At 43.4% G+C, this 14709-nt stretch overlaps 1 protein-coding gene across 1 annotated transcript in view; it reads left to right on the top strand.

Annotated features, from left to right (window-relative positions):
• The first annotated feature begins 9745 nt into the window (after positions 1–9745).
• LOC126474220 (cytochrome P450 4g15-like) overlaps positions 9746–14709 on the top strand; it is an 84661-nt gene continuing 79697 nt past the window's right edge. Inside the window, exon 1 of the mRNA XM_050101684.1 lies at positions 9746–9951. Coding sequence (XP_049957641.1) covers positions 9746–9951 — 206 coding nt within the window. The remainder of the gene's footprint in view (positions 9952–14709) is intronic.

The raw sequence follows: 14709 nt of genomic DNA on the forward strand, positions 1-14709 counted from the left end.
TGTACCGCAAGTCTCTAGAGGAACGGAGGGTTCCAAATGATTGGAAAAGAGCACAGGTAGTCACAGTCTTCAAGAAGGGTCGTCGAGCTGTTGCGCAAAACTATAGACCTATATCTCTGACGTCGATCTGTTGTAGACATTTAGAACATGTTTTTTGCTCGAGTATCATGTCGTTTCTGGAAACCCAGAATCTACTATGTAGGAATCAACATGGATTCCGGAAACAGCGATCGTGTGGGACCGAACTCGCTTTATTTGTTCATGAGACCCAGAAAATATTAGATACACGCTCCCAGGTAGATGCTATTTTTCTTGACTTCCGGAAGGCGTTCGATACAGTTCCGCACTGTCGCCTGATAAACAAAGTAAGAGCCTACGGAATATCAGACCAGCTGTGTGGCTGGATTGAAGAGTTTTTAGCAAACAGAAAACAGCACGTTGTTATCAATGGAGAGACGTCTACAGACGTTAAAGTAACCTCTGGCGTGCCACAGGGGAGTGTTATGGGACCATTGCTTTTCACAATATATATAAATGACCTAGTAGATAGTGTCGGAAGTTCCATGTGGCTTTTCGCGGATGATGCTGTAGTATACAGAGAAGTTGCAGCATTAGAAAATTGTAGCGAAATGCAGGAAGATCTGCAGCGGATAGGCACTTGGTGCAGGGAGTGGCAACTGTCCCTTAACATAGACAAATGTAATGTATTGCGAATACATAGAAAGAAGGATCCTTTATTGTATGATTATATGATAGCGGAACAAACACTGGTAGCAGTTACTTCTGTAAAATATCTGGGAGTATGCGTGCGGAACGATTTGAAGTGGAATGATCATATAAAATTAATTGTTGGTAAGGCGGGTACCAGGTTGAGATTCATTGGGAGAATGCTTAGAAAATGTAGTCCTTCAACAAAGGAGGTGGCTTACAAAACTCTCGTTCGACCTATACTTGAGTATTGCTCATCAGTGTGGGATCCGCACCAGATCGGTTTGACGGAGGAGATAGAGAAGATCCAAAGAAGAGCGGCGCGTTTCGTCACTGGGTTATTTGGTAACCGTGATAGCGTTACGGAGATGTTTAATAAACTCAAGTGGCAGACTCTGCAAGAGAGGCGCTCTGCATCGCGGTGTAGATTGCTCGCCAGGTTTCGAGAGGGTGCGTTTCTGGATGAGGTATCGAATATATTGCTTCCCCCTACTTATACCTCCCGAGGAGATCACGAATGTAAAATTAGAGAGATTAGAGCGCGCACGGAGGCTTTCAGACAGTCGTTCTTCCCGCGAACCATACGCGACTGGAACAGGAAAGGGAGGTAATGACAGTGGCACGTAAAATGCCCTCCGCCACACACCTTTGGGTGGCTTGCGGAGTATAAATGTAGATGTAGATGTAGGAGATATGGAAAGCGTTTAGTGCATTGCCGAGAGAAAGTCGTGTAACGTTTAGCGATGGGAACAGGAATGAGTGAAGCCGTTGTAGTCTCAAATGCGGATATTGCTACCTGGTGAAACGTAATTCCCCGATTGGGTAGTATGTAATCTTGTTTCGATTTCTGTTGGGAATATATATTGCTACCAAATGACAATTTCAAGACTTGTCAGAGTTGTCCTGGAGACAGATGTGACAAACTTCGTAAGAAAGTCGCCGATGCCGTTATCCTATTTCAATTGTACTGTGCGCAGCGTCAGAAAAGGATATCGATAAGAGAAAACACATGGATCGACAATTGTAAGTTCACTATCGAAAAGAGCATTATTTTAGCTTCGTGTTAGGTAAGAGACTATACCGTACAAGTGACCGCTTCCGAGGCTCAGTTATCGACAAGCACCGTTTGTGACTGCTGTGAGTTTTGTGAAGACTGGTATGCGATAGTCAGAAATGCCAGTGTTCCTGTCGGTGGAGAAAACAAGACAGTTGCAACAGACGAATGGTATATACCTATCGGAAATGCAAAAAAGGACGACCACTAGAAAACGAAATAGAAACGTATGGATCTTCGGAGGCTCTGAAAGGGAATCCCGGAAGTACTTCATAGAGTATATACGAGGTGCAAGAAAACTTTAGTGCCTCTTCGTCTTCCCAACGACCAAATTTATAGCTGACGACTTTAAGCCCTACAAAACCTTCAGGAAAGAAAGATTCAAACATGAATTTTAAATCATTCTGTGGAATCTGTCTCTTCAGACGCCCCATCTGTTCACACACAAAATAAAGAGCGTTTCTGGAAATCTGTCAAAACGTCGATTAAAAGACAGGGCCGATTGAAAGACAGGGACGAATTGTACCTGTTCCACAATTTGAGATTTCATGAGAAAATTCAACCTTCTGAGACTCTCCCAATATTCTTCAGACATATATCTAGTGTGCGTACCAGGATCACGAGAAACAAGGCTTACTTCCGGCGACGTATACAACCCGCGGAATGGTCCATGAAGAAGACGTGGCTGACGAGCAAAAACAAGTGAAATTATCTGTAATGAATGTTAACTTATTAAACGTTCGTATTTTGTCGTATCTGTAGCCAACAAAATTAGCAGTATCTGTATATTTGCCGCCTGGAGGGTGAATTACCTAAAACTTACAGCTCAAATGTTGATGTGCAGTTTTCACATAATGGATTAGTAGTCAGGGGCTCGTACTGTTAGCCAATAAACAGATTGTAATAATACTTAGAAAGTGTATTTTTTTTGTAAACATACACTTGTCAAATAGAAGAATGCCTATTGGCACTAACAAACTAAAAGTAGGGTAAATTAGAAAGCCATTGGTGATTACTGCAGGATCCTAGTGCGAGTCGTTTAGGAGGTATCGTATTTTGAAAACTTTACACACCGACTCTTGTACAATACCTGTGATACTACAGATTAAAGAACAGTGCATACACTATGTGGATTATGGCCGAGACAATTGACCATCACAAGTAGTGTTCAAAATGACCACCGGCGGTGGCAATACATCCTTCCAGTCTGGTATGGATCGATTGCTGCACAAGTGCTAGCATTTGAGCGAGATTCCCGAGCAGGCTGAGGTAATATGTCATTGCATATCATCGGTTGTAATTGCTATGTCCCCGCAGAAAAAGTCTACAGGCTTCAAATCCAAGGAACGGGCCGGCCAAGGTACAGGTGCTCTGAGTCCAGTCCAACGATTCGGAAACAATTCGTGAAGACATTGTAAGCTACCCCTTATTTGCAGATTTTACTTTATTTCCAGTTTTGCTATTTCACATACGTGAAGTGGATGTATCGACGCTGCAGTAGGTATGCAGTGAGGAGCGAGCGGTATGTTCCCTCGCTGGCAAGCGGAGGCGGTTGGCCATCTGGCGCTTTCTGGGTCAGTGAGATGAGGTGCCGATGCAGAAATTGCTCGTGACGTCGGCAAAGAGGTATCTAGGGAAAGGACGTTTATTCTGGCGCGAATCAAGTAATTGTTATTATTAAATATTTCCTAAAAAAGTGTGCTTTTTCCACTCAGCCAATAGGAGATGTCTACGGATCATAAATAGTGTAACGCCGGAAATGCATATCCTCCTATTTCCATCTATTGTACTATAAATTTTTTCCTTATTTTGTTACATGAAGGTATGACATTTCTGTGTCTTTAGATATTGTAATTGTTTTACTATATATATATATATATATATATATATATATATATATATATATATATATATATATATATATATATATATATATAGGTCTTGTGGAGAACCAGAGTTTTTAGGAACTTTGGTAGTGTTAACTCTGCCGCCTGGAGTGCGGGCAGAGGAGAGTCTGGCTGGAGTAGGGCGGTGGAGCAGGTGTGTTGTGTGACGCTCCCGCGAGTTGCCGCGCTTTCGGTCTTTGGCAGCATTTAATTGCGCTTGACTTGCTATGATAGTTTCTGACACGGTGTCGCGGACGGGAAGCATTAGCTGGCGCACATCAAGAGCCCGTTTCGCCTGGTGACCGTGTCGAGAAGAAGGCGCGCCAACATCCAGCTTCTGCAACAGCGACGGCCGACAATGAGTGACTGTCGCCACCTCCTCGATCGACGACTTCAAACCTTCAATCAACCAGCAAGGAAGACTGGAAGCACGTAAAGTTTTAGAACTGTATGGCAGACCTCAGCTTTTCGAACTGTTCAAATCACAAAATTACAGCAACGTAGCATGAACGTTTGTTGCTCATTGTCCCAATTGCATTACAAAGCAGGGTCCCTTCCTTTTCCGGAATGAACCCGAGTGTCGTTGAAATTCTAACGCCAGCATTAAAGCAATATTATTCTATTTCACTGCTTTAATTTCAAAGTTCAGTTAAGGTATTCATAGCTGGCTACAATATTTAGATTACACAAGCACAAATTAAGAGTGCGAGTTTTGTTACCATAGTTTAGCTTACCTGTGACTGCAGCTCAGCTTGGTACGTACAAAATTTTACTATTGTTAATTGTTCTGAATCATTTAATTCAAGTTCAAAGTTCAATCCCTTATTTCGTAATTGCGTAGATCCAAGTAGCTTTTGAAATGATTGTTGAGGTAGTCCAAGACTAACCTTATTTTATTGAATTTCGTAGTACTTCAGAAACAAATTTCAGTCACTAAATTAACTTTCAGTTTTCCGGTTTTATTAATTCTTTTGCTAAATTAAGTCAGAGTGTAGCGAAATTTATTACTTCTGACAAACTTTCAGTTTTCTCACTACACGTGTCAACCTTCAGTTGCCACGCTTTTAGTGCTAATTATATGTGCAATAACCTTTCTTTTTCAGTGGTGGCGGTGGTGGTTAGTGTTTAACGTCCCGTCGACAACGAGGTCATTATAGACGGAGCGCAAGCTCGGGTGAGGGAAGGATGGGGAATGGAATCGGCCGTGCCCTTTCAAAGGAACCATCCCGGCATTTGCCTGAAACGATTTAGGGAAATCACGGAAAACCTAAATCAGGATGGCTGGAGACGGAATTGAACCGTCGTCCTCCCGAATGCGAGTTTCTTTTTCAGTTATTATAGCAGTTGTCCATAGGACTGGCGACCGTAATTTTCCCCAAATCCCAAATATCTAATTAACGCCAGTTAATTGTTAACGTAACGACCGCACATTTACTTTCTTTATTAATTTTACCCTTTTCTTAAAATTAATTTTCACCAATTTCATTTGCATTTCTCCTTTCATTTAGATGTAACCCTTTCCTCCCTCTTTACCGACAAATTAACTTCGGTGACGATTGCTTTTCCCAAATTTCCATTAGGTGCACGCGGTTTAATTTTTCACTGTCATTAAGGTCGATAAGTGAGGGGGAGGTTACAATAGATCTAGTAATTTTACAATGCCGGGAAAAGTTGACATTAATAAACAAATGAATAACTTTGGCGTAACCGAAGAGCTACGATCTTATACGAACTATACCGATTGTATGCTCAAGTTAGACTGTGCTCCGTAGTCGGCAGTCGTCGATAGGATGCCTTTCGATCTAGTCATACGGTAAACAATACTCTCGTACCGTTAACTGTTAGCTTATATTAGTGTAAACAAGTTCATTTTACGGTGTTTCTTAAAGAAACGCACCATAACGGCATCCTGTGTAAAAAGTATTTGCCAAAAAAATAGCTTCTTCCCGCGTCATTACGTAAAACATAAACAGTAGTATTACACTTCCAGGATCCGACGGCGCTGCTATGGTTTTGCAAGGAGACATAAATTTACGAAAGGATATCCAGACAACAGTTAGGAAGAATTGCTACGCGGCGTCTCGCTAAGTCAGTTCAAGGACAGACCGGCTTAATTATCTCAAAACTCGGATGGGAAAGCATGGCCATTTGTACTGTACGCAACTTGTACCACCGGCTACGGACTCACAGGCTACAGTGAGACTTTTCTGGAGATTTAGCTCGAGTGGGGGGATTCTTGCAACGTGCTGTAGTACTTGGTGCACTATGGGCTGGAGAGCCATCATGGTACCACAGGTTCCTCCTGATCTGCAGAGGAACGTCTTCTAGCATCCGTGAAAGACGGGTGCGTGCTCTGTCTATGAAAAACGGGCCTGTCAACTTATGGTTCACTATCTCACACCACACGTTTGCACTCCATGGACACTGACGTTCTACCTGATGAAGCCAAGAGGGATTGTCAACACCCAATAACGTAGGTTTCGGCGGTTTACCTGGCCATAATTGGTAAATGTGGCTTCATCACTAAACAAAATACACCTGGCGTATCCTTACTTAATTTCCAGGTACGGAAGTTAACACCATTCTCGTAATCGTTTCCACGCAGCTGTTGATGGAGAGATGGAACATATGTCGATGGAGAATGCGTGGGACACTTTCCTGACTCATGCCACTTCCTCGTGCGATTGCGCGGGAGCTAACGTGCGGATTTACTGCAACAGCAGCAAGAACATTAATTTCACCCTCTTCTGTCGTCACTTCCTTCTGTTAACGTTGTCTGAGAGTTACAGTGCCACTTTCACGTAAGTGGTAAAAGAGGCTGATAAATAATTGACGAAAATGTTGATGTCTATGGGATACCTTGCTGCATACACCGTACTGGAACGAACTGCAGTCTTCCTACACTCTCCATACACCATGAGCATGTCGGCTTCTTCTGCATTGGTAAATCCCGCCGTCCACTCAGGATCCCCTGCTTGGATTGGCACACACTAACTAAATAGCAAGTTGTAATGCACTGCCGGCCGCTGTGGCCGAGCGGTTCTAGGCGCTTCAGTCGGGAACCGCGCTGCTGCTACGGTCGCAAGTTCGAATCCTGCCTCGGGCATGGATGTGTGTGATGTGCTTAGGTTAGTTAGGTTTAAGTGGTTCTAAGTCTAGGGGACTGATGACCTCACATGTTAAGTCCCATAGTGCTTAGAGCCATTTGAACCATTTCTTTTGTAATGCACTCAAGATATACACAAGCACATTGCAAGCAAACACAAAAACATCTTATGTAGCAACTGCGCAGCTTGAAAGGCGCAAAGAAGTGTTGGTGTGCAAACCTTACACAGTACGATATCTTGTAAACGACTCGCACTAGACTCCTGTAACAAACTCCACCGACATTCTAATTTACCCTATTTTTAGTTTGTTAATGTCAATAGAAATTATTTCATTTAAGAAAATGTATGTTTGCACAAAAAACCACTTTTTAAGTATTATTACAATGTATTGATTGGCCGGCCGTTGTGGACGAGCGGTTCTAGGCGCTTCAGTCTGGAACCGCGCGACCGCTACGGTCGCAGGTTCGAATCCTGCCGCGGGCATGGATGTGTGTGATGACCTTAGGTTAGTTAGGTTTAAGTAGTTCTATGTTCTAGGGGACTCAATGCCTCACATGTTAAGTCCCATAGTGCTCAGAGCCATTTGAACCCTTTGAACCAATGTATTGATTGGCAACAATAAAGGTCCCTGATTACCAGTCCATTTTATGAAAACCGGACATCAAATAGCACTTCCAATTTCCGCAGTAATTGCGGATAGGTTTTAAGTGATTCGCCTTTTATATCTTCCGGAGCCCGGGTGTTCGATAGGCAACGCTTCCCGGTAATTACGGAGTTTTGGTTCAAATGGTTGAAATGGCTCTGAGCACTATGGGACTTAACATCTATGGTCATCAGTCCCCTATAACTTAGAACTACTTAAACCTAATTAACCTAAGGACATCACACAACACCCAGTCATCACGAGACAGAGAAAATCTCTGACCCCGCCGGGAATCGAACCCGGGAACCCGGGCGCGGGAAGCGAGAACGATACCGCACGACCACGAGCTGCGGACTACGGAGTTTTGGAAATAACCGTGTTCTGTGAACCCCCACCAGATAGGAGGGTGTTCCACAGGACTGTATACCAATTAGGTTCCTTCGGAGTATGCTGATGCATTAATCCTACACTTAATCATATACAACCGTTCGCTCGACGAAAGATTCGTACCCAAAGACGGGAAAGTTCCACAAGTCACACCAATATTCAAGAAAGGTAGTAGGAGTAATCCACTAAATTACAGGCCCACATCGTTAACGTAGATATGCAGCAGGATTTTAGAACATATATTGTGTTCGAACATTATGAATTACCTCGAAGGAAACGGTCTATTGACACACAGTCAACATAGGTTTAGAAAACATCGTTCCTGTGAAACACAACTAGCTCCTTATTCACATGAAGTTCTGAGTGCTATAGACAAGGGATTTTAGATCGATTGCCGGCCGGGGTGGCCGTGCGGTTCTAGGCGCTACAGTCTGGAACCGCGTGACCGCTACGGTCGCGGGTTCGAATCCTGCCTCGGGCATGGATGTGTGTGATGTCCTTAGGTTAGTTAGGATTAAGTAGTTCTAAATTCTAGGGGACTGATGACCTCAGAAGTTAAGTCCCATAGTGCTCAGAGCCATTTTAACCATTTTAGATCGATTCCGTATTTCTGGATTTCCGGAAGGCTTTTGACACTGCACCACACAAGCGGCTCGTAGTGAAATTTCGTTCTTATGGAATATCGTCTCAATTATGTGACTGGATTTGCGATTTCCTGTCAGAGAGGTCACAGTTCGTAGTAATTGACGGAAAGTCATCTACTGAAACAGAAGTGATTTCTGGAGTTTCCCTACGTAGTGTTATAGGCACGTTGCTGTTCCTTATTTACCGTATATAAACGATTTGGGAGACAATCTGAGCAGCCGTCTTCGGTTGTTTGCAGATGACGCTGTCGTTTATCGACTAATAAAGTCATCAGAAGATCAAAACAAACTGCAACACGATTTAGAAAAAAATAGCTGAATGGTGCGAAAAGTGGCAGTTGATCCTAAGCAACGAAATGTGTGAGGTCATCCACATGAGTGCTAAAAGAACTCGTTAAATTTCGGCTACACGATAAATCAATCTAATCTAAAAGCCGTAAATTCAACTAAATACCTAAGTATTACATTTACGAACAACTGAAATTGGAAGGAACACATAGAAAATGTTGCGGGGAAGGCTAACCGAAGACTGCGTTATGTTGGCAGGACACTTAGAAAATGTAACAGACCTAGTAAGGAGACTGCCTACACTACGCTTGTCCGTCCTCTTTTAGAATACTGCTGCACGGTGTGGGATCCTTACCAGATAGGACTGACGGAGTACATCGAAAAATTTCAAAGAAAGGCAGCATGTGTTGTATTATCGCGAAATACGGGAGAGTGTGTCACAGAAATGATACTGGATTTGGGCTGGAAATCATTAAAAGAAAAGCGTTTCTCGTTGCGACGGAATCTTCTCACAAAATTCCAATCACGCGCTTTCTCCTCCGAATGTGAAAATATTTTGTTAACACTGACCTACATACGGAGGAACGACCACCACGATAAAATAATGGAAATCAGAGCTCGTACGGAAAGATATAGGTGTTCATTCTTTCCGCGCGCTATACGAGATTGGAATTATAGAGAATTGTGAAGGTGGTTCGATGAACCCTCTGCCAGGCACTTAAATGTGATTCGCAGAGTGTCCATGTAGATGTGGAAGTAGATGGTGATTCCCTGAGTTGTGAAGCAGCTTATCGCTGTAAACACATCGGGACGGTAAACACCGCTGCCTGCCTTCCTTCGCTTCGCCAGATCAACATTGTCTCACAGCCTGCTGACCTCTGGCCGTGTTTTCGTGTACACGGAAACGAAGGCCAGAGGGAGTTTCCGGACCGGCGCCGCCATGTCTGGCTGTGGATGCCGGGTAACGCATATATTGGGGCACCGGCGCGGACGCCGCTCACACGCGGTGACTGACTTCGCGCACGGAGATGTGGACGCAGCTGATGACGGGCGCGGCGTGGGCGGCGGTTTGGCTGGCGGTCGTGCTGTGGTGGTTGTGGGTGACGCGCGCTCGCACCTCGGCGCCGGGTCCAGCCACGCTGCCGTTGCTAGGCAACCTCATGCTCTTCCGCAAACTTCCTGTGCTCGTGCAACAGCTGAAGGACATGCACGCGCAGTACGGAGACGTCTTCAGGTGAGTTACTGGTCTCATTGTACAACGAGGTGACAAAATTCATGGGATACCTCCAAATATCGTGTCAGACCACCTTCGTCCGGCGTAGTGCACCAACTCTACGCGGCATAAACCAACATATCGTGAAGTCCGCGGGTCAATTCTAGTGTCCGATACCACCCGTCGGCTTTGACCAATGACGTAATGTGTGATGTTATTTTGTTTGTACCGCAGATTGCTGTCGATGAACATTAAATGATTTCTCTCGATTTCCTCGTTACGCGCATATATTTAAAATTCGATGTAGCTTCTTTTGTTTTCATCTCGTAATTTGTTTTCGACATCTTTTGTTAATGAAAGTAGTCGTGATTTGTAAGGTATTGATTTCTGACGCTGTTCGTTATGGATGAGGCAGTTGTTTTTACTGTGAAAATTCTGCTTCAGAAAATGAGTGACCGTAAATCAACTATAAAATTTTTGCAATCATTGGGCATAATTGCTGAATTTTGCAAGTACAGTGTCTGTGGAAATTATATGGTTTTGACGAAGGTTGCGTCATCACGAACTTGCCACGAATTCAAGTGGAGGTGCAGAAAAAGTAACATATGCAGATCCACACGCAGGGGGACGTGGTTCGAAAGATCGAGGCTGAATTTAGAAGTAATTGTCATGCTAACCTACTATTTTTTGCTGTGAATATTCTTGCAAATCTGTCATGCACGAAGCAGGGGTTTCGTGTGGCACTGTAGTCGATTGGTTCTCGTTTTGTAGAGAAGTCTGCGGGGAATTTATAAAGTATAGGGGGTAATTGGGGAAGGGGGGGGGGAGGCTTTATAGTTGAAGTAGATGAGTCACATTTTGGAAAGAGGAAGTACGAAAGGGGGCACGAGGTTGTTGGGCTTTGGGTTTTTGGAGTAGTAGTTTCTGGAGGAGATTGTGCTGATGTTGTATTTAGGGTTGTGCCAAATCGAACAAAGGAAGTCTTCACATCTTTAATAGAAGAATATGTGGAAGAAGGTTCTGTAGTCATGTCGGATGGGTTTGCTTCGTACAAGGGGTTGGGTGAAATGGGTTATCATCATTTGGTCGTAGATCACAACATTCAGTTTAAGGATTATAAGAGGGGGGGCATGCACTAATACTATTGAGAGGTGCTTGGGGGGGGGGGGGGGGGGCTGTAAAATCTGTTATCGGGCGAGGAAAGAGACGGATTTCTGTGTTGCAAGGCCATTTAGATGAATACTGTTGTAGGAAGAGTATTCCTAAAGGTTGTTTATTTCTTGCATTTATGAAAGCAGTCAGCAAAATGGAGAAGCCTCGTTTTGTTAGTTAGGTGTTGGTGGGTCTGATACTTTTTTCTTGTTTTAGGTTGCGTTTTTCTATGTTACTACATCGTGCCAGTGTTACCTTTTTGGTTTCTCTCGTGCCGAGTGGTATTGCTGTGTCTTTGCCGGAGAGCTTATGTTATTGACTCATGGTTTCATTTTTTTTTTTTTTTTTTTTACTATTTTAAAACTTTGCGTCTGATTGAGGACGGATGGTAGGGAAGAATTGATTTGGGTGGTACCTCAATCGTGCCGGTCAGTTTGAGTTTCTTATATTTTTCATTAGTTATTCTGAATTTTGTCTCCTTCGTTACTGTTCGAACTTCTAACATTATTATTTCTTGTTATGTCCTTATTTCGTTCTTGTCAGCCTCGATCTGTGACTCCTTTGGAAGTTCATATGCAGTAAGTTTCGTTTTATGTAGCCACTTTTATGTTTTTCTTTTCGATGTTTCTGCTACTCTTCTCTTATTTTTACTGTCACTCCTGGTGTATCGATTTTACTGAGTGTTATATGGAGCTACTGTAGCTGGTGTGACTTTCGGTAGTATAGTTATCGGTTGCAAGATTTGGTCATTTTTAAGTTTTATTTCTTTGCGTGTGCAGTAACGTGTGTAAAGAAGTTTATTTTTTGAAAGTCTAGATGTAATCTGTTGTTCACTAACAAGATCATTTTTAAAGCACGTTTCTGATATAAGATTTTTGCGCAACAAACAAATATTGGAATCGGTAACTATAAATGACCTCTTACATAGGTTGGTTGGAACTAGACGGTTCATTATTTAGATCGTTTTAGCAGTACGTGTGGGAAAATATATATGCACTCGTAATTGCTCACATTTCTTATTTATTTCACTCATCTTAAACTCGTTTAAATGAAATTCAAGCGTAAATAATAGTCGCATTAAATGTATTTTACGGCATGCTACATTCGTTTAAGAGTATGATCCGTTCCATTCATAGATTGTCCATTACAGCATCTTTGCCTTACGTATGACGTCATTGGTCAAATCCGACATGTGGTATCGGACACTAGAATTTATCCAAGTCACCTGCAGAAATATTGAGCCATGCTACCTCTACAACCGTCCACAATTGCGAAAGTGTTGTCGATGCAGGATTTTGTACACGAACTGACCTCACGATTACGTCAAATAAGTGTTCTATGGTATTCATGTCGGGCGATTCAATCAAATAATGAATTGTGGCCTGGTGACATGGGGCATTATCGTAAACAAAAATTACATCGTCGTTCGGCTCATGAAGTCCATTAATGGCAGCATATGGCCTCCAAGTAGCAAGGTATAACGCATTTCCAGTCAATGATCGGTTCAGTTGGAGCAGAGGACACAGTCCATTCCCTGCAAACACAGCCCAAACCATTATGAAGTCACCATCAGCTCGCATACTGCCTTGTTGACAAATTAGGACCATGTCTTCGGGGGTCTGCGCCAACTCGAATCCTACCATTAGTTCTCACCAATTAAAATCGGGGCTCGTCTTACTAGGCCACGGTATTACAGTCATCTAGGGACCAACCGATATGCTCACGAGCCCAGGAGAAACGCTGCAGGCGTTGTTGTGCTGTTAGCAAAGGAACTTGCATCGGTCGTCTGCTCCCACAGCCCATAAACGCTAAATTCGCAGCAATGTCCTAACGGATACGTTCGTCGTACGTCCCACATTGATTTCTGAATTTATTTCACGCAGAGTTGCTTGCCTGTTACCACTGACGAATCTGTGCAAACGCTGCTGCTCTCGGTCGTTAAATGAAGGCTATCGGCCTCTGCGTTGTCCGTGATGAGAGGTAATGCCTGAAATTTGGTATTCTCTGCACACTCTTAACACTATGTACCTCGGAATATTGAACTTCCTAATTTCCGAAACGGAATGTGGCATTCGCCCAGCTACCACTCCACATTCGGTTGATTCCCGTCGTACGGCAATAATCAAGTCACGAATCTTTTCACATGTATCACCTGATTACAAACGGCAGGTCCTCTAATGAACTGCATTTTCATACCTTGTGTACGCGACGCTACCACGCTATGTATATGTGCATATCGCTATACCATTACCTTTGTCACCTCAGTGTATAGTAAACATTTCCTAATTTATTGGTGCCTCAGAATATATCCTATGAACCGATCTCTTCTTTTAGTCAAGCTGTTCCATAAATTTCTATCTTCTTCAGTTCGATTCAGTAGCCGGCCGCTGTGGCCGAGCGGTTCTAGGGGCTTCAGTCCGGAACTGCGCTGCTGCTGCTGCTGCTGCTGCTGCTGCGGTCGCAGGTTCGAATCCTGCTCGGGCATGGACATGTGTGATGTCCTTAGGTTAATTAGGTTTGAGTAGTTCTAAGTCTAGGGGACTGATGACCTCAGATGTTAAGTCCTACAGTGCTTAGAAATTTTTTTTCGATTCAGTACCTCTTCACTAGTAATTCGATCACGCCATCTAATCGTACACATTCTACTGTAGCAGCCGAATCGACGGGCAACAGTTGGAATCAATCAATAGATACAAATACATGGGTGTAATACTTTGTAAGGATACGAAATGGAATGATCACATAGGCTGAGTCGTAGTTAAGGCAGGTAGCAGATTTAGATTTATTGGTGGAATACTAGGAAAATACTATCAGCCTACAAAGATAGTTGCTTACTTATGGCCGGCCGGAGCGGCTGAGCGGTTCTAGGCGCTACAATCAGGAACCGCGCGACCGCTGCGCTCGCAGTTTCGAATCCTGCCTCGGGCATGGATGTGTGTGACGTCCTTAGGTTAGTTAGGTTTAAGTAGTTCTAAGTTCTAGGGAACTGATGACCTCAGATGTTAAGTCCCATAGTGCTCAGAGCCATTTGAGAGCTTGCTTATGTTTGTTGCGACAAGGGTCAGAAACGTGATAATATCCTGAAAGTAATGAAAGGTTTCCTGCAACGAATGTTTTGTCCATTTTATTTTTATTTTCCGTGCTACGACATTTCGGCTTTGTAGCCATTATCAAGTAAAATCTTTAGTCTGTTAACTTCATATGTTTTGGGTTAGTTATTTTCAGAGACAGTCCGTGCTTGTCCAGACCTTAGAACTGTAGCGATAATATTCGATACAGTATAAACAGCAGCACACAACTACGCTTTATATGTATATAAAACAAACGGTGCTCGAACTCTTACGGGAATCGGCGCTAAAGCCGCAAGTAATGAGTATGATGGGCAGGGGCACAATGACTATAATGCGGAACAATAAGTTGCGAATGTGGGTCTCACGGGAGGCGTGCCAGAGATAAGTCCCTGCAGTCGCACTATCGTCTGTGTCCTCGGTGACTCAGATGGATAGAGCGTCTGCCGTGTAAGCAGGAGATCCCAGGTTCGAGTCCCGGTCGGAGCACACATTTTCAACTGTCCATGTTGACTTATATCAACGACTGTGTGCAACTAAGGGTTTTCATTTCATTGTA

Source organism: Schistocerca serialis, chromosome 4 (genome assembly GCF_023864345.2).
Source record: "Schistocerca serialis cubense isolate TAMUIC-IGC-003099 chromosome 4, iqSchSeri2.2, whole genome shotgun sequence".
In the NCBI taxonomy this organism is placed as follows: domain Eukaryota; kingdom Metazoa; phylum Arthropoda; class Insecta; order Orthoptera; family Acrididae; genus Schistocerca; species Schistocerca serialis.